Source organism: Pristiophorus japonicus, chromosome 12, assembly GCF_044704955.1.
Source record: "Pristiophorus japonicus isolate sPriJap1 chromosome 12, sPriJap1.hap1, whole genome shotgun sequence".
NCBI lineage: Eukaryota > Metazoa > Chordata > Chondrichthyes > Pristiophoridae > Pristiophorus > Pristiophorus japonicus.
The window spans coordinates 38497343-38521249 of record NC_091988.1 but is presented as its reverse complement, the minus strand read 5'-3'; the positions used below and the strand labels follow the sequence as shown (position 1 = coordinate 38521249).

The window sequence follows — 23907 nt, the reverse complement described above, 5'->3', positions numbered from 1 at the left end:
ACTATAGGCTGGTTAGTTAAACATCTGTAGTGGGGAAAATGCTTGAAACTATCGTTAAGGAAGAAATAGCGGGACATCTGGATAGGAATAGTGCAATCAAGCAGACGCAGCATGGATTCACGAAAGGGAAATCATGTTTAACTAACTTACTGGAATTCTTTGAGGATATAACGAGCATGGTGGATAGAGGTATACCGATGGATGTGGTGTATTTAGATTTCCAAAAGGCATTCGATAAGGTGCCACACAAAAGGTTACTGCAGAAGATAAAGGTACGCGGAGTCAGAGGAAATGTATTAGCATGGATAGAGAATTGGCTGGCGAATAGAAAGCAGAGAGTCGGGATAAATGGGTCCTTTTCCGGTTGGAAATCAGTGGTTAGTGGTGTGCCACAGGGATCAGTGCTGGGACCACAACTGTTTACAATATACATAGATGACCTAGAGGAGGGGACAGAGTGTAGTGCAACAAAATTTGCAGATGACACTAAGATTAGTGGGAAAGCGGGTTGTGTAGAGGACTCAGAGAGGCTACAAGGAGATTTGGATAGGTTAAGCGAATGGGCTAAGGTTTGGCAGATGGAATACAATGTCGGAAAGTGTGAGGTCATCCACCTTGGGAAAAAAAACAGGAGAAGGGAATATTATTTGAATGGGGAGAAATTACAACATGTTGTGGTGCAGAGGGACCTGGGGGTCATTGTGCATGAATCCCAAAAGGTTAGTTTGCAGGTGCAGCAGGTAATCAGGAAGGCAAATGGAATGTTGGCCTTCATTGCGAGAGGGATGGAGTACAAAAGCAGGGAGGTGTCGCTGCAACTGTATAAGGTATTGGTAAGGCCGCACGTGGAGTACTGCGTGCAGTTTTGGTCACCTTACTTAAGGAAGGATATACTAGCTTTGGAAGGGGTACAGAGACGATTCACTCGGCTGATTCGAGAAATGAGGGGGTTACCTTATGATGATAAATTGAGTAGACTGGGTCTTTACTCCTTGGAGTTCAGAAGGATGAGGGGTGATCTTATAGAAACATTTAAAATCATGAAAGGGATAGACAAGATAAAGGCAGAGAGGTCGTTTCCATTGGTGGGGGAGACTAGAACTAGGGGGCACAACCTCAAAATACGGAGGAGCCAATTTAAAACCGAGTTGAGAAAGAATTTCTTCTCCCAGAGGGTTGTGAATCTGTGGAATTCTCTGCCCAAGGAAGCAGTTGAGGCTGGCTCATTGAATGTTTTCAAGTCAAAGATAGATAGATTTTTAAGCAATAAAGGAATTAAGGGTTACGGGGAGAGGGCGGGTAAGTGAAGCTGAGTCCACGACCAGATCAGCAATGATCTTATTGAATGGCGGAGCAGGCTCGAGGGTCTAGATGGCCTACTCCTGTTCCTAATTCTTATGTTCTTATGAGTTTACAAATCAAATTGTTCTCTTGAGAATGACTCAGAAGGCGGCTGCTTAAGGAGGTATAAAAGGAACTGTGTCCCATAGCGAACTAACCTCCAAACATAGGAATATAGGGAACATAGGAAAAGGAGTAGGCAGTTTCCACCATTCAATGAGATCATGCTTAATCTGCGACCTAAATCCATATATCCACCTTTGCCGCATATCCCTTAATACCTTTGGCTAACAAAAATCTATCAATCTCGATTTAAAATTAACAAGTGATCTAGCATCAGTTGCTGTTTGCAGAAGAGAGTTACGAACTTCTACCATCTTTTGTGTTTCAGAATTTCATTTTTAAACTATGCTCTCTAGTCTTAGACTCCCCAATAAGCAGAAATAGTTTCTCTCTATCCTCAGACACAAAACAGGCAAATCACTCAGAACAGTGGACTTCATATCACGTATTTTTATTCTGTGTATGTGTGTGTTTCTTACAGAAGGTGCTTCTTTCTGCCACTGTGCCTACCCCAGTGCCTCGCTTGTGCTGTTTGTAAACCTATGCTACTACTAGCCGTTACCCGAAGGCCAGGGATGCTGGACTGTATTATCTTCTTGGGACCAAGTTGGTCTATTCTCAGGGCTTGCGAAACTCAGGAAAGCACTTGAGTACGCTGAGTCACCACTCCAGGTATATGGGCAGCCTGATCCTGTATCCTATTACCAATATGAGCTGTTATCAGGAGAAAAGATGGCATCACGAAGGCCAATTCTAGGTCCTGGATTTGAGTGCTTGCTGATCAAGCAGATTTGATCACTTTGATCCTAGAAACCCTGAGATGGCACACCAAAGCTCTTAAAAGCTGGTTGCCAGCAGTCTCTCCAAATGACCCCCTTAGGTCTGAAAGCCAGTAGTCAAAGCATCCACATAGGATGCACTGACTTATCTAGAGGCCTCTCCTTCAGAGGTAGCAGATGCAGATGTTACTAGTGCTGACACATGCGCCAGGTAGCACTGCACTGTTGAATCTTTGGCATGGAGGATGACCTATGCCATTAGTCTCAGGTGCTCCCAAGATGGTTCTCAGTGCCTCCATGTGAATGTGAAGCTCATGCAGAATTTCCCTTCTCAGAGTAGGACACCAGAGAACTGAATCTGCAGACTCTAGAGCCTCTCACTCCAGTTGGATCCCACTTTCACCTCGGACTCCGATGGCACCTTTGTGGGTTATATCTTGCCCAGTTAAAAAAAAAACATTAGAAGCATCAAACTCCTTTCCCCTGGTGGATTTCTCAGCGCTGGCGAGTGGGAAGAAGGGTAAATAACAGCTTGGGTGAGGAGGTGGCTGGTAGGGTAAAGGTGGAAAGCTGGAAAGCCTCTTTCTCTTTGGTATCTTGCTTTGGTGTATCTAAATAAAAAAAAGTTATAATATTGTGTAGCTCCTCTATAGCTTTTGAAGATGCCAATCACATTTTTCACTGAGGTTTTGCACTTCCAAAACAATTAAACAGGCAAGTTTCAGATGGTCCAGACTAACTTGCAGCTGCAACTAGCCCTCCTACATCTCCATCCCCAGTAGGTTCAGTTGCATGGCTTCTTCCTGATGAGGTGGTAAGTACAATACCACCAACCCTGGTCTGAGATTGCTGATGGCTATGGGCAATCACCCCTGTGAGGAAGAAGACAAGACATGAATACTGCAGTAAAGCCTTTTATTATAACTTTATGTATTAAATGGTTGTGAGAGGGGAAGAAAGCAGCAAAGGACAGATGTTGCAAGTAGAGGAGGCATGTTCATTCAGGGCTCACTGTGAGGGGAGGTGCATTTGTATGCTGCAGGTGCTAACAATGGGAGAAAGGATCAGAGTTTCAGAGTACCATTAGGGTACTAAATGAAGGAGTGCCACATATACAAAGAGATTGCAAGAAAGGGTCAGTGAAAACTTTTGGCTTACCTTGGCTTCTCTGGTGAGGTAAATTTATTTTTGCATTGCAAAGAAATCCTGGGGGCGGTGGGGGGGAATCAAGGAGGTGGCACTTATTACCACAGCCACCTCCTTCCACAAAGTGCATACTACATGCTTGGTGCGTATTTGGCCCCGACTCTGAACAGATCATCCTATTCCTATCTCTGTTTGGAGAACTTCCAGGATAAACTCCTTAACGTTTGCTGCTCTTCTCTTCAATATGGCTGCCATCCTTCTTCCATCGAATGTCTGCTTCCTTCAATACAGGTATTGCTCCTTTCAGCATCTATAGATTTAATATCCTGTTGCTGCACCTGGTATCTCTTCTCGCCCAGATATTTTCAATCTCCGCGCATGCCTGGCAACCATCAAGGGCACACTTGGGGTCTAACCCCCATCTCTAATTTTTCCCATCCCATACTGTCTCCTGGCGCTTCTGAGGCATTTCAAGTGATTTACACAGCATGCAAGCCTTTCAGTGTTTGAAATGATCTGGCCATGCAATTTATAGCAGGGTCAATGCCACAACATCATGGCAGGTAGAACTCCTGCTCTGGCTCAATGCTGGTAATATAACAGTACCGTCAAAATTTTAGGTCCAAATTCAAATACTACATCAAAAACAATACATTTTGAATCTACTTCTGAGAGGAATAAAAACATCCTAATAATTCTCTTGCGGCTCACCCCCTGATTTCTGATATTCCAGACAGCAGCACTTTTAGTGTAGTATTTCGCTCCTCTGCTGAAACGACTAGCAGCTGGGCTGGAGATTATTCCTCTTGCACGTCTTAAAAAGAACAAACATCATTTATTTCAGCTGTATGAAATTCTTCTGAGAAAGCATACTAATAACTATGGCCAGTATTAATTGCACAGAGAAATCCATCCTCATTTTCTTTGCTTTTACTTCCGATTCTACTAAATGTTTAATGTCATGAATTCAAACTTAGCTGGTAACTTGGGTACATTAAGGGAGCTCTATTACACATTTTGTAGCCAGCATACCCTCTAGCTGGTCCTCCAACACTATGGAAAGCAGTGACAGGATTGGGCCAAGTCAGCATGGATTTATGAAAGGGAAATCATGCTTGACGAATCTTCTGGAATTTTTTGAGGATGTAACTAGCAGAGTGGACAAGGGAGAACCAGTGGATGTGGTGTATTTGGACTTTCAAAAGGCTTTTGACAAGGTCCTGCAAAAGAGATTGGTGTGCAAAATCAAAGCGCATGGTATTGGGGGTAATGGACTGACATGGATAGAGAACTAGTTGGCAGACAGGAAGCAGAGAGTCGGGATAAACGGGTCCTTTTCAGAATGGCAGGCAGTGACTAGTGGAGTGCCGCAGGGCTCAGTGCTGGGACCTCAGCTCTTTACAATATACATTAACGATTTAGATTAAAGAATTGAGTGTAATATCTTTAAGTTTGCGGATGACACTAAACTAGGTGGCGGTGTGAGCTGTGAGGAGGACGCTAAGAGGCTGCAGGGTGACTTGGACAGGTTAGGTGAGTGGGCAAATGCATGGCAGATGCAGTATAATGTGGATAAATGTAAGGTTATCCATTTTGGGGGGCAAAAACACGAAGGCAGATTATCTGGATGGCGGCAGATTAGGAAAAGGGAGGTGCAACGAGACCTGGGTGTCATGGTTCATCAGTCACTGAAAGTGGGCATGCAGGTACAGCAGGCGGTGAAGAAGGCAAATGGTATGATGGCCTTCAAACTAGGGGATTTGAGTATAGGAGCAGGGAGGTCTTAGTGCAGTTGTACAGGGCCTTGGTGAGGCCTCACCTGGAATATTGTGTTCAGTTTTGGTCTCCTAATCTGAGGAAGGATGTTCTTGCTATTGAGGGAGTGCAACGAAGGTTCACCAGACTGATTCCAGGGATGGCTGGGCTGTCATATGAGGAGAGACTGGACCAACTGGGCCTTTATTGACTGGAGTTTAGAAGGATGAGAGGGGATCGCATAGAAACGTATAAGATTCTGACGGGACTGGACAGGTTAGATGCGGGTAGAATGTTCCCGATGTTGGGGAAGTCCAGAACCAGGGAACATAGTCTTAGGATAAGGGGTAGGCCATTTAGGACTGAGATGAGGAGAAACTTCTTCACTCAGAGTGTTGTTCACCTGTAGAATTCCCTGCCGCAGAGAGTTGCCAGTTCATTGATATATTCAAGAGGGAGTTAGATATGGCCCTAACAGTTAAGGCGATCAAGGGGTATGGAGAGAAAGCAGGAAAGGGATACTGAGGGAATGATCAGCCATGATCATATTGAATGGCGGTGCAGGCTTGAAGGGCCAAATGGCCTACTCCTGCACCTATTTTCTATGTTTCTATGCATTTGCTCTCAAAGCGTTATTTCATGCTTGGGTGAAAGAACAGAGCTGATCTTACTCTTGTTTATGCCTGGTGTACAGCTATTTCCTAGGGATAAAGACTGCAGCTCTGCGCCCTTTGCATTTTATATCTATTTTGGGGGAATTCTCAAGAATGCGGATGGAATGCATCCATCTGAAACACTTGCAAGCATTCAAGTGGCATAGTATTGAGGTGGAAGTGATGTTAGAGTGCCTACGACCTAACTTTCCTTCTCTCACAAAGTAAGCTTTGCAGGTTGTGCCCAAAACCTCACTATTGGAGGAGCTAAGAAGGGCGACCAGCAACGTCATAGCACCTCCAAACAGGCAAGTGCTTCCTCTTCAGGGCTACCATGGAAGATCAGTGGAGCTGCAGGCCTGTCCACTTTTCTTTCCCAATTCCGAGCAATGCCCGTTTTCATGTCGGGGGCCACACTATTGACCTGTAATTACAGATGGGTTCAGGGACATTCAGGTGACTGCATTCAATCCACTGCCTGAATTCTGCCCAGGCTGATGGGAAAGGGGGAAATCTATCCTCATTGCACAGAGAAATCCATTCTCATTTTCTTTGCTTTTACTTCCGATTCTACTAAATGTTTAATGTCATGAATTCAAACTTAGCTGGTAACTTGGATACATTAAGGGAGCACTATTACACATTTTGTAGCCAACATACCCTCTAGCTGGTCCTCCAACAGAAACAACCTGCAGGGGAAAAGCGGTTCTGCCTCGTCCACGCTTGCTCCCTGCCCACTGGCCTACAACTGTCCCTGCAATCTCCAGTTTCCCTCCTTGAGAGGGCATTGGCTGGACACCTGCAAATTAAAGATAAATAATTAATACTACTCAGTAATTTTTAGTAAATAAAATGAGGGTGAATAGTGTAATACTATGTCGACAAACCTTTGATAAACTGGTCGATGACTTATCAATGAGAAAATAAGAAACTGTATGGAGGTCAAAATATAGAAAATTAATGGCTGTGCTAACTGTTTAAGTACAAATTGAACAGTTGTCTTGAAATATGTATTATAAAGTATATTTTCACATACTGCGAGAATATTATACTGATCCTTGGTACAGTTACCAGTACATGTGCAGCTGCTCACTTCCACTGTCCATACCCAAGAATGGATTGACATGTGGTTATCTATCAAGCAGTTAATTGAGCAATGTGGAAATATTAAATACAAGGTCTTCATTTACAATGTTTGTCAAAGCTGGTCAAGTATAGCAATGAAGCGCTTCTTTTCCCACAGCTTCAATTATCCCCAAATGAGCAAGTATTTGCTGGCTAAAAGGAAACCCTTAAAGTTACTCAAAAATGGAGCCTATTTTTGTACTATACAGGTTAGGTAAGAGTGAAAGAATCTCCTCGAACATGCCTTAGCCCCAATACAGAACCCCCCCACTTCTAATGGACCAATAAAAACTTTCTTATTTCCCACATCAGTCATCCTTGTCGCTCGAGTGAGATTGACAATTTCTAGTCAACTAACACTTGGAACTGAGTTATGTCAACACAAAGTTATATCATACAAGACCTTTACAGGCAGCAGACAACTTCAACCCCAATCAAAACCAATAGGACAGCACAGTAACTCACTGCATCAGGCAGCCCCCTTCTCTTGCATTTCCATTATCTTATACTACAATGGAAACAAATGATAGGAAAACTAAGGGGGAGAAATTCAGGAGCATCCCATTTGGGGTGCTAACTTTCGAAAGTTGAAAAATTAGCGGCAGGCGCTAATGTTTTTCAGTCTTCAAAAAATTGGGTGTTTGCGCTCCAGGAAGAAGGTGGAACGCTAAATCAAGTGCTCCACCTCCTTCCTGGAGTGCAACAAGATGCAGGCGGGGCGGGAGCCATGCAGCGCTGCTGCATTCCGAGGCTCTTTCCCTCCTTAAAAGGGAAGGGCCATCGCTGCAGGCGCTGCATTGGGACCAGTGAGCTGCGGTCTGGCCTGATCAGCCCCATGCACTCCCAAGAGGAATGAAAGAAAATTAAAAGCACAATTTTTGAAATACTGTATTTACCTCGGCCACCTCCCCATTAACTTTTGCCCCTGAAGCGCCCAGCCTCCCGATCAACGCCTCTTGCAGCTTTCACTCAGCGATGTGGCAGGGGACTGAACTGAAGTTCGTGTCCAGGACGCTACCAGGGCGATCCGCACGGCAATGACATCACGATCTCTGGGCAAAGGAGATCGGGGCACAACGCCCTACCGTCGCTGCAAACTTCCCGCCGAAGTTAGCGGGAATCATTCAGCTCGTCATGCCCGGTCGGTAAGTCGTTAAGCAAGCAACCACCCCCCCCCCCCCGCCGAGGCAATAATGGGAGGTGCTAAGGAGGCCAATTTCAAGGCCTAAAACTTGATCCAAAAATATTTCAGTGCGGTAAGGATGAGGAGGAAAAGGAGGTGTGGGCAAATATCCTTGATTATTACTTAATCACTTCCAGAGGCAATGATGTAGTCTGTGGGCTGTGCAATGGTTACTGCAACTATATTGGAATTGATATGGAATATACTAGTTCAAAAGCTATCATAGATCTTCAGATGGTGCCAAAAAATGGAATCAGTGGAAATTAAATCACCTGGGTACAAGTCAGAGACCAAACAACCTGGTCACTAAGCCAGTATTGGCTTCAGCCAACCCCAAAGATCTGTATGGAATCTGGTGGTAATTCCCCCAAGTCTTCAAGACATATAAACTGATACTGAGCATCATGCTCAACCAAGCATCTTCAGGGGTGTCCCCTGCTCATGCTTGATTCTCTGATTTGGAGGCAAAAAGTTGGGCTGAATCCCAAGATGTGCCAACACCAAAATGAAGTAAGCTTAGACACTCAGGATTCCATGCCAATGACTTGATCACACTAAATTGCACTGAAGAGTAATAAAAGTCAGACTACAATGGAAGGTTTCATGGATGTCTATTGTTGCAAAGAATATGTGATAGTTAACAAATATTTAAATTAGGGACTCGCACGAATCAACAGGCTTGGTGCAAAGGTCAATCGCATCTAGGTAGGCCACAGAAGACTATGCAATCAATAGAACAAGCTGGAGCATTGATCCTTTTCCACAGGGACTGGTTTAAGCAGAGACAACAGCATCTTTAAAGGGGAAAATTGATAAATATTTGAAGTAAAGGAGATCAAAGCTATGTGGAAAGAACAAAACAAAGGTATTTGTTTTGGATTACTCTAGCAAAGAGTTGGAACAGACACAATGGCCCCAATATTCACTGGGGTGGGTAGGTTTAGTGTTTGTTGGAGGTAGTGATTGCAAGGGGAGGGGAATGGAGTGTGGGTGGAGGGTGATCGTGCGGGGCGGGATTATGGGGAGAGTCGGAGATCGCGGGGGGTGGGTAGGTGATGGGGTGGGGGTGGGGTTCAGGAGATCGTGGAGGTGGGTGATTTAAGCAAGTAAGCTTGTTGGGGCTGGAGAAAGCAATCACACAATTTATCCAACCTCCAAGCTAGAGAATGGTGAACATCACATGGAGATCAAAATAAATAGGAATTTCAAACATCTCAGACATGATACGAGACTTCATGCTTCTACAGTAACTGTTTAACCTGGTAGTTTTGATGATGTGACTGGACAAGTCAGAACCAAAATTCAGATATTTTAAACCAAAAAGAGTTTCCCACATGTTGGTTAAAAAAAAATCACAGACCATACAAGATCATTGCTGGCTAAAACCTTGCTGAAATTTCAGGCTTCAGTATAGACAAAACCGTAATGCCCCTTACCACCCAAGCCTCTTCCTCTACCATGGTGCGTCAGGATTGGTCCAATAGGCCGTGGATAAACTGCAGCTGGATAAAAATGCATGGCTGGAGGAGGATAAGCAAGAGGGTGGGCTTGCCTGGAAAGGTTTAAGCCTTCCAGAATACTTTGACGCATCTTCTCAAGTTTTGCAGCTTGATCCGCCTATAATTAATCACAAAATAGCACATATTCAAAATGCAGAACACATTTTTCATTCTGGAATGCCTGTTATCCAAAGCATCAGTAATGCAAATAAAGCAAGTATAGACAATGGCATATAAACTACAAGTATAACACTATTGAGATAATAACCTAATGGCTCTTTGTTACTTTCCAATGCAAAGAATAACTACCTTAAATATTTTGCTGTGTTCTCAAATCTGTATTATGTATTTGTATATTCAAAACAATATTTTGCCTCCCGCACATATTATCTTGTATATGTTTCCAATAGACAACAAATCTTGCACGTCAAAATTTACGAGCTTTAAATATTTTAAATAACCTTGCAATTTTTAATTATTTTTCACTAGTTTAAAAATTTCAAGAGCAACGTTATTATTTCTACAAAACTTGTATATTTAGTGTAGAAACTGTAGACTATGAGGCAAATTCATAGTTACACTATTTATAATGCCAGCATAAGGAGGTCATGCCGAATTAATGTTAACCGGTGAGACTGGAAATGATTGCAAACCTCTTGCAGCTCTCTATGATATAAACTACAGACTTCTTTCGAATGCACAAAATGTTTTTTAAGCCAAAAATGGCTAACAGCAAACAGACATTTATGGATCTCCTGAATTCATTTTAATCCATTTGGAAGGAGACTCGGTGTCTTAAGCCATATTGAGATCATATTATACCTCAGGAAGTGAATATAGCTTCAGAATTCTCTGAACTTTCAAAGTTACCTGAAAATTGATTGGCAAAAGGTTGCTCAGGACCTCACTATTACACATACAGCATGTAATTCTTAGCTGTTTGAATCTTTGCAGAGTTGAAACAGTACTATAAGACATGGCAGTGACATTAATCACACTTGCCTGGGATACTAATATTGTGCAAAAAATTCTAACATAATTAATCAAAAGAAATTAATATTTAAAAAAATTAGTGCAGTGAAGGTCATTTAACCAAATAACTAATATCTGGAATGCGCTGTCTGAATGGGCGGTGGAAGCAGATTTAATGGTTACTTTCAAAAGGGAATTGACTATATATAGGTACAGCGTCTGAAATCCGGAATCCTCGGGACTAAATCAGTTTCGCTTTTTGTTTTTTCCCGGATTTCAGACAAGAAAATCAATAGTCGTCTGAAATCTGGAATCCTCGACTGAATCTGTGCCGGATTTTGGGTTTTGCCTCAAAAATGTCTGGTTTTCGGACAATTAGTTTTCAGAGTTCCGGATTCGGGACATTGCACCTGTATTTGAAAAAACAAACATTTGCAGGGAGAGTGGGACTCATTGGATACCTCTTTTAAAGAGCTGGCACAGGCACAAAGAAATGAATGGCCTCCTCCTCTGCTATAAGATTCTATGAAATACCACTGCACACATTATTCCCTTTCATCTCCAAATGTTTTCCCGAAGTATTTGAACAAAATGAATAGCCTAGACAGTGCACATCATAATCCTAACTCAGTTATTGTATTTAATCCAGTCCTACACTTTCGTAGTCGATTGTAAACTGCCCTTTGAAGTGGCCTAGCAAGCCACACAGCTGTATCAAAACCACTAGAGCAACTATGAATGGGCAATAATGCCAGCGTAGCCAGCAACACCCACATCCCAAGAACGATTTTTTAAAAAAAAAGTCAATTATTCAATTAGCTGAGGCATTACCAGCTCTCCCAACCACTATTTTCTACCATCCAAGATGGCTTTTGAAACCGGGGTCATCATCATCATAGGCAGTCCCTCGGAATCGAGGAAGACTTGCTTCCACTCCTGAAGTGAGTTCTTTGGTGGCTGAACAGTCCAATACGAGAGCCACAGACTCTGTCACAGGTGGGACACACAGTCGTTGAGGGAAGGGGTGGGTGGGACTGGTTTGCCGCACGCTCGTTCCGCTGCCTATGCTTGATTTCTGCATGCTCTCAGCGTTGAGACTCAAAGTGCTCAATGCCCTCCCGGATGCACTTTCTCCACGGAGGACGGTCTTTGGCCAGGGGCTGCCAGGTGTCAGTGGTGATGTTACACTTTATCAGGGAGGCTTTGAGGGTGTCCTTGTAACATTTTCGCTAACTATGTGGCCTGCCCAGCGGAGCTGATCGAGTGTGGTCAGAGGTTATTGAACTGCATGACAATCAGAGCAGTAACTTGCCTAAACTGTGATGTTCTACTTTCTCTTAGGCAGTCCCCCGGAATCGAGGATGACTTGCTCCCACACTAAAATGAGTTCTAAGGTGACTGATGAGACCAATGCGGGATCTACAGTCTCTGTCACAGGTGGGGCAGGTGGTGGTTGGAGGGACGGGTGGGTGGGGCGCTTGATTTGTCGTACGCTCCTTCCACTGTTTGTATTTGGCTTCCGCGTGCTCCCGTCGAAGAGACTTCGGTGCCCTCTTGGATGCTCCTCCTCCACTTTGAGTAGTCTTGGGCCAAGGACTCCCAAGAGTCAGTGGGGATGTTGCATGTCCTTGAAGTGTTTTCTCTGCCCTCCTGGGGCTCGCCAGCCGTGACGTAGCTCGGAGTAGAGTGCTTGTTTCGGGAGTCTAGCATCGGGCATGCGGACAATGTGGCCTGCCCACCAGAGCTGGTCGAGCGTGATCAATGGCTCGATGCTGGGGATGTTGGCCTGAGAGAACACTGACGTTGGTGCGCCTATCCTGCCAATTAATTTGCAGGATTTTGTGGAGGCAATATTGGTGGTACTTCTCCAGTGCTTTGAGGTGCCTAATGTACATAGTCCATGTCTCTGAAGCATATAGGAGGGCAGGTATCACCATGGTCTGTCGACCATGAATTTGGTGCCGGGTCTTCGAACGCTCTTATCTTTAGGTGGCTGAAGGCAGCACTGGCACACTGAAGGCACTGTTGGACTTCGTCATCGATGTCTGCCCTTGCTGACAGTAGGCTCCCAAGGTATGGAAAGTGGTCCACATTGTCCAAGGTCTTATCGTGGATCTTGATAATCGGGAAGCAGTACTGTGTGGTGGGGGCAGGTTGGCAGAGGACCTTTATCTTATTGATGTTTAATGCAAGGCCCAGACTCTTGTACGCTTCAGTGAAGGTGTCAACGATGGTTTGGAGTTCGGACTCAAGAGTGCGCACAAACGCAAGCATCATTTGCATATTGTAATTCAATGACAGAGGTTGGAACAACCTTGGATCTGGACTGGAGGTGTCAGTGGTTGAACAATTTCCCGCTTGTTCTGCAGATTAACTCCACTCCAGCGGGGAGCTTGTTGAGGGTGAGATGAAGAATTGCAGCAAGGAAGATTGAGAAGAGTGTTGGTGTGATGACACAGCCTTGCTTGACACCGATCTGCACTTGTATTGGGTCCGTGGTGGTTCTAGTGGCACGAATCATGGCTTACATATCATCATGAAACAAGCGGAGGATCATAAATTTTTACGGACAGCCGAATTTGAGAAGGACACTCCATAATCCCTCACTCACTCAAATTCGGATGTTCTACTACATGAGTTTCAGAAGACATGTCAGGTAAGAGGCAGGAATTGGTCAGGGGATTTGGCAACAAACCATCATATTAGAGCTAAATTTTTGCTGTCCAATTGTAGTGATGGTTTAATTCAGAATTCAGTTAGTTTGAGCAGAAACAAAGGGACAATGCTTAGTCAAATTGCCTGCATAAACAAGTTTTGTTACAAAATGGCTATTACTTTCAGCAAGCTCCACTCAATAAAAAAATTATTATACTGTATTTAGAAGTATTTGCATAATGCCATGGTCCAAATAACTACGGGAAGATGCACAAGAGTACCACCATGGGTCAACCCTTCCCATAAGAAAATGCCTAGTCTCTACCTGGCTAAAATGGGGACTTCCTGTACTTGAAATCTCAGATGTGAACCCACATCTTAGCACTTTGTGGCACAGTATATGTTGGTCCATCACCCTAATAGAGGTTTCCAAACTATTGTTGCTGAGTCCCCCTTCAGAGTTTTGTGTCTCATGCACACCACCCCCTTCTAAGGGCCCACATTTCCCCAACCCCCTTTTCCGGCGCACTCACCCGAGATGCGGCGACTTTTTGCGCTCAAAACGGCGCCAAAAAACGTACTCATGATTCTAGCTGCTCTGCTGTGTGTCCCGGGTCCGGGCGCAGCGTATATAGTGGAGTTGGGGGCCGAGCTATAGCCCTGCACTGAAAACAGTGCCGGCAGCTGTCCGCATGCGCAGTGCAGTCTGCGCACGTGCGCAGTAGCTCCTCGCCCTCCCAGCGCGACCTGCAGGCTGTGAGCGGGACCCAATGCACACCACCCCTATCCCTGGCCAAAGGGACGACCCGATGTTCGCCATCCCTATCGCTGGCCAAATGGTGGTCCGCAAGCGACTGAACAGATGGAAACCTGCTGTGCTAACATGACTCTGGCAAAAATATTTTACCCATCTTTTGGGAGTATCTCGGCATACAGTCTTTGGAGCCAATTATTTAGAGAATGGAAACATCGCTCGGCTTAATATGTTTTAGGGAGATCCCTGTACAGGTAAAAACATTATTGTGAAGGAGACCTGTAAAAATGTGCAAAGTAATAAGAACATAATAGGCGCAGGAGTAGGCCATACAGCCCCTCGAACCTTGTCCGCCATTCAATAAGATCATGGCTGATCGGATCATGGACTCAGCTCCACTTCCCCGCCCGCTCTCCATAACCCCTTATCCCCTTATCGTTTAAGAAACTGTCGATTTCTGTCTTAAATTTATTTAATGTCCCAGCTTCCACAGCTCTCTGAGGCAGCGAATTCCACAGATTTACAACCTTCAGAGAAGAAATTTCTCCTCATCTCAGTTTTAAATGGGTGACCCCTTATTCTAAGATCATGCCCTCTAGTTCTAGTCTCCCTCATCAGTGGAAACATCCTCTCTGCATCCACCTTGTCAAGCCCCCTCATAATCTTAAACGTTTCGATAAGATTACCTCTCATTCTTCTGAATTCCAATGAGTAGAGGCCCAACCGACTCAATCTTTCCTTATAAGTCAACCTCCTCCTCTCCGGAATCAACCTTGTGAACCTTCTCTGAACTGCCTCCAAAACAAGTATATCCTTTCAACAATATGGAAACCAAAACTGCATGCAGTATTCCAGGTGTGGCCTCACCAATACCTTATATAGCTGTAGCAAGACTTCCCTGCTTTTATACTCCATCCCCATTGCAATAAAGGCCAAGATACCATTGGCCTTCCTGATCACTTGCTGTACCTGCATACTATCCTTTTGTGTTTCATGCACAAGTACCCCCAGGTCCCGCTGTACTGCGGCACTTTGCAATCTTTCACCATTTAAATAATAACTTGCTCTTTGATTTTTTTTCTGCCAAACTGCATGACCTCACATTTTCCAACATTATACTCCATCTGCCAAGTTTTTGCCCACTCACTTAGCCTATGTCTTTTTGCAGATTTTTTGTGTCCTCTTCACACATTGCTTTTCCTCCCATCTTTGTATCATCAGTAAACTTGGTACACTCAGTCCCTTCTTCGAAGTCGTTAATATAGATTGTAAATAGTTGGGGTCCCAGCACTGATCCCTGTGGCACCCCACTAGTTACTGGTTGCCAACCAGAGAATGAACCATTTATTCCGACTCTCTGTTCTCTGTTAGTTAGCCAATCCTCTATCCATGCTAATATATTACTCCCAACCCTGTGAACTATTATCTTGTGCAGTAACCTTTTATGTGGCACCTTGTCAAATGCCATCTGGAAGTCCAAATACACCACATCCACTGGTTATCCTTTATCCACCCTGTTCGTTACATCCTCAAAGAACTGCAGCAAATGTGTCAAACATGACTTCCCCTTCAGAAATCCATGCTGACTCTGCCTGACCGAATTTTGCTTTTCCAAATGTCCTGCTATTGCTTCTTTAATAATGGACTCCAACATTTTCCCAACCACAGATGTTAGGCTAACTGGTCTATAGTTTCCTGCTTTTTGTCTCCCTCCTTTTAAAAAAAAATAGGGGCGTTACATTTGCAGTTTTCCAATCTGCTGGGACCTCCCCAGAATCCAGGGAATTTTGGTAAATTACAACCACTGCATCCACAATCCCTGCCACTACTTGTCTTAAAACCCTAGGATACAAGCCATCCTAGGATTGAAGGCCGATAAATCCCCAGAGCCTGATAGTCTACATCCCAGAGTACTTAAGGAAGTGGCCCTAGAAATAGTGGATGCATTGGTGATCATTTTCCAACAGTCTATCGACTCTGGATCAGTTCCTATGGACTGGAGGGTTGCTAATGTAACACCACTTTTTTAAAAAAGGAGAGAGAAAATGGGTAATGATAGACCAGTTAGCCTGACATTAGTGGGGAAAATGTTGGAATCAATCATTAAGGATGAAATAGCAGCACATTTGGAAAGCAGTGATAGGATTTGTCCAAGACAGCATGGATTTATGAAGGGGAAATCATGCTTGACAAATCTTCTGGAATTTTTTGAGGATGTAACTAGTAGAGTGGACAGGGGAGAACCAGTGGATGTGGTGTATTTGGACTTTCAAAAGGCTTTTGACAAGGTCCCACACAAGAGATTGGTGTGCAAAATCAAGGCACATGGTATTGGGGGTAAATGTACTGACGTGGATAGAGAACTAGTTGGCAGACAGGAAGCAGAGAGTCGGGATTAACGGGTCCTTTTCAGAATGGCAGGCAGTGACTAGTAGAGTGCCACAGGGCTCAGTGCTGGGACCCCAGCTCTTTACAATATATATTAATGATTTGGATGATGGAATTGAGTGTAATATCTCCAAGTTTGCAGATGACACTAAACTGGGTGGCGGGGTGAGCTGTGAGGAGAACGCTAAGAGGCTGCAGGGTGATTTGGACAGGTTAGGCGAGTGGGCAGATACATGGCAGATGCAGTATAATGTGGATAAATGTGAGGTTATCCACTTTGGGGGCAAAAACACGAAGGCAGATTATTATCTGAATGGCGGCAGATTAGGAAAAGGGGAGGTGCAGCGAGACCTGGATGTCATGATTCATCAGTCATTGAAGGTTGGCATGCAGGTACAGCAGGTGGTGAAGAAGGCAAATGGTATGTTGGCCTTCATAGCAAGGGGATTTGAGTATAGGAGCAGGGAAGTCTTACTACAGTTTACAGGGCCTTGGTGAGGCCTCACCTGGAATATTGTGTTCAGTTTTGGTCTCCTAATCTGAGGAAGGACGTTCTTGCTATTAAGGGAGTGCAGTGAAGGTTCACCAGACTGATTCCTGGGATGGCAGGACTGACATATGAGGAGAGACTGGATCGACTGGGCCTGTATTCACTGGAGTTGAGAAGGATGAGAGGGGATCTCATAGAAACATATAAAATTCTGACGGGACTGGACAGGTTAGATGCAGGAAGAATGTTCCCGATGTTGGGGAAGTCCAGAACCAGGGGACATAGTCTTAGGATAATGGGTAAGCCATTTAGGACCGAGATGAGGAGGAACTTCTTTACTCAGAGTTGTTAACCTGTGGAATTCCCTACTGCAGAAAGTTGTTGATGCCAGTTTATTGGATATATTCAAGAGGGAGTTAGATATGGCCCTTGTGGCTAAAGGGATCAAGGGGTATGGAGAGAAAGCAGGAACAAGGTATTGAAGGAATGATCAGCCATGATCTTATTGAATGGTGGTGCAGGCTCGAAGGGCCGAATGGCCTACTCCTGCACCTATTTTCTATGTTTCTATGTCCAGGGGATTTATCTGCCTTTAGTCCTATTATCTTACTGAGTACTACCTCCTTAGTGATTGTGTTAAGTTTCCCCCCCCCCCTCCCTATAGCCCCATGACTATCCACTATCCAAATGAGTGACCTGAAAAAAGCCCTGTACATGTAAGTAGCTGCTTGTGTTGTTTAAAGTACTGTGATTGTGCGTTTGCAGAGTTGCTTTATTTTCTTTTCATCTTTTCTTAAAACTTTGTATTAGGTGCAGCTCTTCTCCGCTTCTTTCTATGTTTTATTTGTTATTGAATGAGTTTTGTTTAGTGCTTTAGAATGTACTAACCTGCGCTGATTTGTTAACTCTCCGCAAGGATTTTCTGTACGGCCACAAGTGGCCGCATACGCTGGCCTAAGTTAGTTTGGAGCAACTATTAGTTGTCGAAACTGGCTTAAATAGCCAAAACGGCTGGTAACGCCCCCTTTTGAATAAAAACCCTAACTAACTCACTTACACTGGCACAAATTAAATGTGCAGAATGGGGATTTTTAAAATACTCCAGAAAAATCAAGTTGCTCCAAAAAAAACAGAGCAACTCCTGGGCAAGTTTGAGCCCATAAAAATTATGTTTTTGCATAATTAATGTTCGTGTAAATGTGGTTGGTAACCCAGAATACTTCAGCAGTTTTGTCACTTTAACTGTATAATTCTGCTCTTTAAATTCTTTGAGCTTGAATATGAACTTCAGTCATTAGAACTCACAGGCCGGGAAATTCCTTGGAATTTCCAGCCACACAACTGATGAAATAACACCAGTGAAATGTGAGCAGATCCGAAGAATTTAGCAGCCACAACGACCATATAAGCAACTTCAACTGAAAGGAAAACTGCGGGCTTCTTCCTTTCTTTGGGTCGGGGATACAATCTTGGTGCAGGATGAACTCTCTGCAGACTCAACTAGAATAGGTCTGTAGTCAGGTTGTTTAGGGAGTTGGAACAGGGTGTAATGAACCGTTGGGCAGCTTTGGAGGAGGTAAAATACAAGTTTATTTTTTCCCTGCAAAACATCAAGGACCCATTTGTGTGGATGCCATTATGAACTCAGTACTTAATTTAAGATGACGGCAAACAAGCAGCAACATGAAATCCAAGCATAGTAAAATACATTTTTCAGAAAGGTGCAGAGCAGTAATTATTGATGTCAAAACAAGTTTTTAAAAGGAGGCCTATATATCCATTCCCTCTACACATCACAAGAATCCATGGGCTCGCTCATGGGGAGTTTAATGCAGGGACAAAAAAAATGGATGCTCCACAGAACATGGGGCAAGAACCATTTTTTGAAGCAGAGTCAGGTGGTAACTGACTTGCTGCTATTTATTCATTGCTCTTTGGCAGTGGGGATCCCCAGGGCTCACGAGTACTTCCCTAACAAAATGTTTGCTGCACACAAGTACAGACTAGAAGGCACAAAACTTATTTTTTGAACTGAAAGAAACACATTTATACAGAGGAGTACTGAAAATATCTGCAAGCTGGAACTGTGCAGCAATTGCCTGGGTTTTGGAGAGAGCAGTTGGGAATCAGCCCGAGAGTGTTGAAGGGAGTTCTACAGTGATACCAATGGAGGACATACGTATAGCATGCATTACCTGTTAGTGAATTACAGCCCGTGGCCCCCCCAGTTTGGGAACCCCGCCCTATTATAGCTCTGGGTTAAATATTCGTTAATTTCTTAAACAATTAATTTGTAGTTTTCATTTCATCAGCTTGAGAAAACAGTAGACCAAAGTCTACTAAATCTATTACAAAAATTGACAGCCATAAGGAAAAAAAGCCAAGATATTTAAGCAACAGTTTGCTTGTAGATCATGAACAACCTCTTAGAATGAAAGAAAGACTTCTATTTATTTAGTGCCATACACGATCTCAGGACATCCCAAAGCACTTTACAACCAATTAAGTACTTTTGAAGTGTAGCCACTGTTGTAAAGGAGGAAACTCGACAGCCAATTGCGTACAGCAAGCTCCCACAAACAGCAATGTGATAATGACCAGATAATCTGTTTTAGTGATGTTGATTGAGGGATAAATATTGGCCAGAACACCGGGGATAACTCCCCTGCTCTTGTTCGAAATAGTACCATGGGACCTTCCGTCCACCTTAAAGAGCAGATGGGGCCTCAGTTTAACGTCTCATCTGAAAGATGGCATCTCCAACAGTGTAGTACTCCCTCAGTACTGCACTGTTAGCCGAGATTTGTGTGCTCAACTCTATGGAATTGCACATACAAAATATAGCTTTTCTCACCTCAAATGAAAGTCGTGCATCATGTAGTTTTGCAGATGCCAACAGCCCTCCAGCACTTAGTTCAAGGGACATCTTTATGAGCAAGTTTAGCCAGAAAATACTAGTGGGCTGTTCAATTGTGTGGAGACCTCACAGCCAGGCTTGATCTGTTCCTCACGAAAGACCCACACAATCACCTACTCAAAGGGATCACCGGACAGCAATCAGAAATAGTAACTCTGGTCAATTTCCCCACCTTGGCTCAACTGAGATCAGCCCAACGATCAGATTGTTGATTATTCTAATGTACACATTGAAGCTTCAAGCATCAAATCAAGTAACATTCTTACATTCTGCAGTATACTGAATTTTGTCTTGCATCACATTAAAAAAGTGTCTCTGGTATTGTTTAAACAGATGTAACTAAAACATTGAATTGTTATTGTATTTATTTTCTAAAGCTGATGATCTCTTAAGCCTCATTGCATTACCTTTGGGAATAATAAGCAATACACGATTATATAAATCACCAAATGAGAATCAAATTATGCTAATCAATAATTTAAATGTAATTACTTTTTATTCATACATTGTTAAAATAATGTATAAAAGTTAATTACACACTGCAAATTTATTACAATCATACCTGACCATCGCAGAGGTCAATCAAGGGCAGCTTTTCCCGGCTCACTTTTATAAGCTTACTTTGGAAAAGCTTGCCATCAAAGTACATCCATGGACAACAGTGCTCCCATGGGATTGGCTGCCCACATGCATCATTTGCAAAAAGTGCCATATCTACCCCACTCATAAATAGTGCTCCAAGTTGTATACCACGGGGATCCAGGCTTTCAATCTGAAAAAAACACAGGAATAATCTATAAATGTGCATCAAATGGGCTGGACAATGAAGTCTATGTTTGGCACCTCTGGAGGAGGCCAATGGGAACAGTAGCATAGTGGCTAAATTATGGGACGAGTAATCCAGAGGCCTGGAATAATAATCCAGAGACGTGAGTGCAAATCCTATTTAAATTCAGTTAACTAAGTAAGAAGCTAGTATCAGTAAAGGTGACCATGAAACTACCGGATTGTCGTAAAAACCCATCTGGTTCACGAATGTCCTTTAGGGAAAGAAATCTGCTGTCCTTACCTGGTCTGGCCGATACGTGACTCCAGACCCACAGCAATGTGATTAACTCTTAACTGCTCCTCTGAAATGGCTCAAGAAAGCCACTCAGCTGTAACAATTTACAATCTATATTAACGACTTCGAAGAAGGGACTGAGTGTAACATAGCCAAGTTTGCTGACGATGCAAAGATGGGAGGAAAAGCAACGAGTGAGGAGGACGCAAAAAATCTGCAAAAGGACATAGGCTAAGTGAGTGGGCAAAAATTTGGCAGATGGAGTATAATGTTGGAAAGTGTGAGGTCATGCACTTTGGCAGAAAAAAAATCAAAGAGCAAGTTATTATTTAAATGGAGAAAGATTGCAAAGTGCCGCAGTACAGCGGGACCTGGGGGTACTTGTGCATGAAACACAAAAGGATAGTATGCAGATACAGCAAGTGATCAGGAAGACCAATGGTATCTTGGCCTTTATTGCAAAGGGGATGGAGTACAAAAGGAGGGAAGTCTTGCTACAGTTATATAAGGTATTGGTGAGGCCACACCTGGAATACTGCATGCAGTTTTGGTTTCCATATTTACGAAAGGATATACTTGTTTTGGAGGCAGTTCAGAGAAGGTTCACAAGGTTGATTCTGGAGATGAGGGGGTTGACTTATGAGGAAAGGTTGAGTAGTTGGGCCTCGACTCATTGGAATTCAGAAGAATGAGAGGTGATCTTATCGAAACGTTTAAGATTATGAGGGGACTTGACAAGGTGGATGCAGAGAGGTTGTTTCCACTGATGGGGGAGACTCGGACTAGAGGGCATTATCTTAGAAGAAGGGGTCGCCCATTTAAAACAGAGATGAGGAGAATTTTCTTCTGAGGGTTGCAAATCTGTGGAATTCGGTGCCTCAGACAGCTGTGGAAGCTGGGACATTGAATAAATTTAAGACAGAAATAGACAGTTTCTTAAACGATAAGGGGATAAGGGGTTATGGGGAGCGGGTGGAGAAGTGGAGCTGAATCCATGATCAGATCAGCCATGATCTTATTGAATGGCAGAGCAGGCTCGAGGGGCTATATGGCCTACTCCTGTTCCTATTTCTTACGTTCTTATATAAACCGCTACGAGAAACAATAATAAAACCGGATGGACAACCTGGCATTGACCTTGGCACCAGCTTCAAACATGACAACAGCACACCCAGCCCAGTCGACCCTGCAAAGGCCTCTTCAGCAACATCTGATGGCTTGTGTCAAAATTGGGAGAGCTGTCCCAGACTAGTGAAGTAACAGCCCAACATAATCATACCTTTCAGCCAATGTCTCAGAGTCCTCCTTCACCATCGCTGCGCATGTCCTGTCCCACCTGAGGTGGCAGCACAGTGGTATGCAGTTGGGAGGGAGTGGCCCTGGGAGTCCTCAGCATTGACTCCAGACCCCGTGAAGTCTCATGGCTTCAGGTCAAGCATAGGAAACCGGCTGATTACCACCTACCGCCCTCCCTCAGCTGGTGAATCATTATTCTTCCATGTTGAACACCACTTGGAAGAAGCACAGAGGGTAGCAAGGGCAGAGAATTTACTCTGGGTGAGGGACTTCAAAGTCCATCACCAAGAGTGGCTCGGTAGCATTACGACTGACCGAGCTGGCCCAGTCCTGAAGACCATAGCTGCCAGACTGGGCCTGCAGCAGGTGTTGAGAGAACCAACAGGAAGGGAAAACGTACTCGACCTCACCAATCTATCTGTTGCAGATGCATCTGTCCCTGACAGTATTGGTAGCAGTGATCACCACACAATCATTGTGCAGACGAAGTCCTGTCTTCGCATTGAATACACCTTCCATCGTGTTGTGTGGCACTACCACCGTGCTAAATGGGACAGATTCAGAACAGATCGAGCAGCTCAAAACCTGGTATCCCTAAGACACTATGGGCCATTATTAGCAGCGCAAGTGTATTCCACCACAATGTGTAACCTCATGGCCCGGCATATCCCTTACACTACGATTACCATCAAGCCGGGGGCCATCCCTGATTCAATGAGGAGTGCAGAAGAGCATGCCAGGAGCAGCACCAAGCTTATCTGAAAATGAGGTACCAACCTGGGGGTCCTGTGTAATGAGACAGGAATAATAAACCATCTCCTAGTAAAAGATCCTCTCGGAATGAGTGATCACAGTATGGTTGAATTTGTAATACAGATTGAGGGTGAGGAAGAAGTGTCTCAAACGAGCGTACTATGCTTAAACAAAGGGGACTACAGTGGGATGAGGACAGAGTTGGCTAAAGTAGACTGGGAACACAGACTAAACGGTGGCACAATTGGGGAACAGTGGAGGACTTTTAAGGAGCTCTTTCATAGTGCTCAACAAAAATATATTCCAGTGAAAAAGAAGGGTGGTAAGAGAAGGGATAACCAGCCGTGGATAACCAAGGAAATAAAGGAGAGTATCAAATTAAAAACCAATGCGTATAAGGTGGCCAAGGTTATTGGGACACTAGAAGATTGGGAAAATTTTAAACGACAGCAAAGAATGACTAAGAAAGCAATAAAGGAAAGATAGATTATGAAAGTAAACTTGCACAAAACGTAAAAACAGATCGTAAAAGCTTCTACCGATATATAAAACGGAAAAGAGTGACTAAAAAGTAAATGTTGGTCCCTTAGAAGATGAGAAGGTGGATTTAATAATGGGAAATGTGGAAATGGCTGAGACCTTAAACAATTATTTGGCTTCGGTCTTCACAGTGGAAGACACAAAAACCATGCCAAAAATTGTTGGTCACGGGAATGTGGGAAGGGAGGACCTTGAGATAGTCACTATCACTAGGGGGGGTAGTGCTGGACAGGCTAATGGGACTCAAGGTGGACAAGTCCCCTGGTCCTGATGAAATGCATCCCAGAGTATTAAAAGAGATGGCGGAAGTTATAGCAGATGCATTAGTTATAATCTGCCAAAATTCTCTGGACTCTGGGGAGGTACCATCGGATTGGAAAGCAGCTAATGTAACGCCTCTGTTTAAAAAAGGGGGCAGACAAAAGGCAGGTAATTATAGGCTGGTTAGTTTAACATCAGTAGTGGGGAAAATGTTTGAAGCTATCATTAAGGAAGAAATAGCGGGACATCTAGATAGGAATAGTGCAATCAAGCA

At 43.8% G+C, this 23907-nt stretch overlaps 1 protein-coding gene across 1 annotated transcript in view; it reads right to left on the bottom strand.

Moving 5' to 3' along the window:
- LOC139277194 (constitutive coactivator of PPAR-gamma-like protein 1 homolog) overlaps positions 1 to 23907 on the bottom strand; it is a 147278-nt gene that overhangs the window by 6715 nt on the left and 116656 nt on the right. Inside the window, exons 13-16 of the mRNA XM_070895322.1 lie at positions 20283 to 20492; positions 9482 to 9662; positions 6398 to 6536; positions 4041 to 4143 (exon numbers count right to left, since the gene is read on the bottom strand). Coding sequence (XP_070751423.1) covers positions 4041 to 4143; positions 6398 to 6536; positions 9482 to 9662; positions 20283 to 20492 — 633 coding nt within the window. The remainder of the gene's footprint in view (positions 1 to 4040; positions 4144 to 6397; positions 6537 to 9481; positions 9663 to 20282; positions 20493 to 23907) is intronic.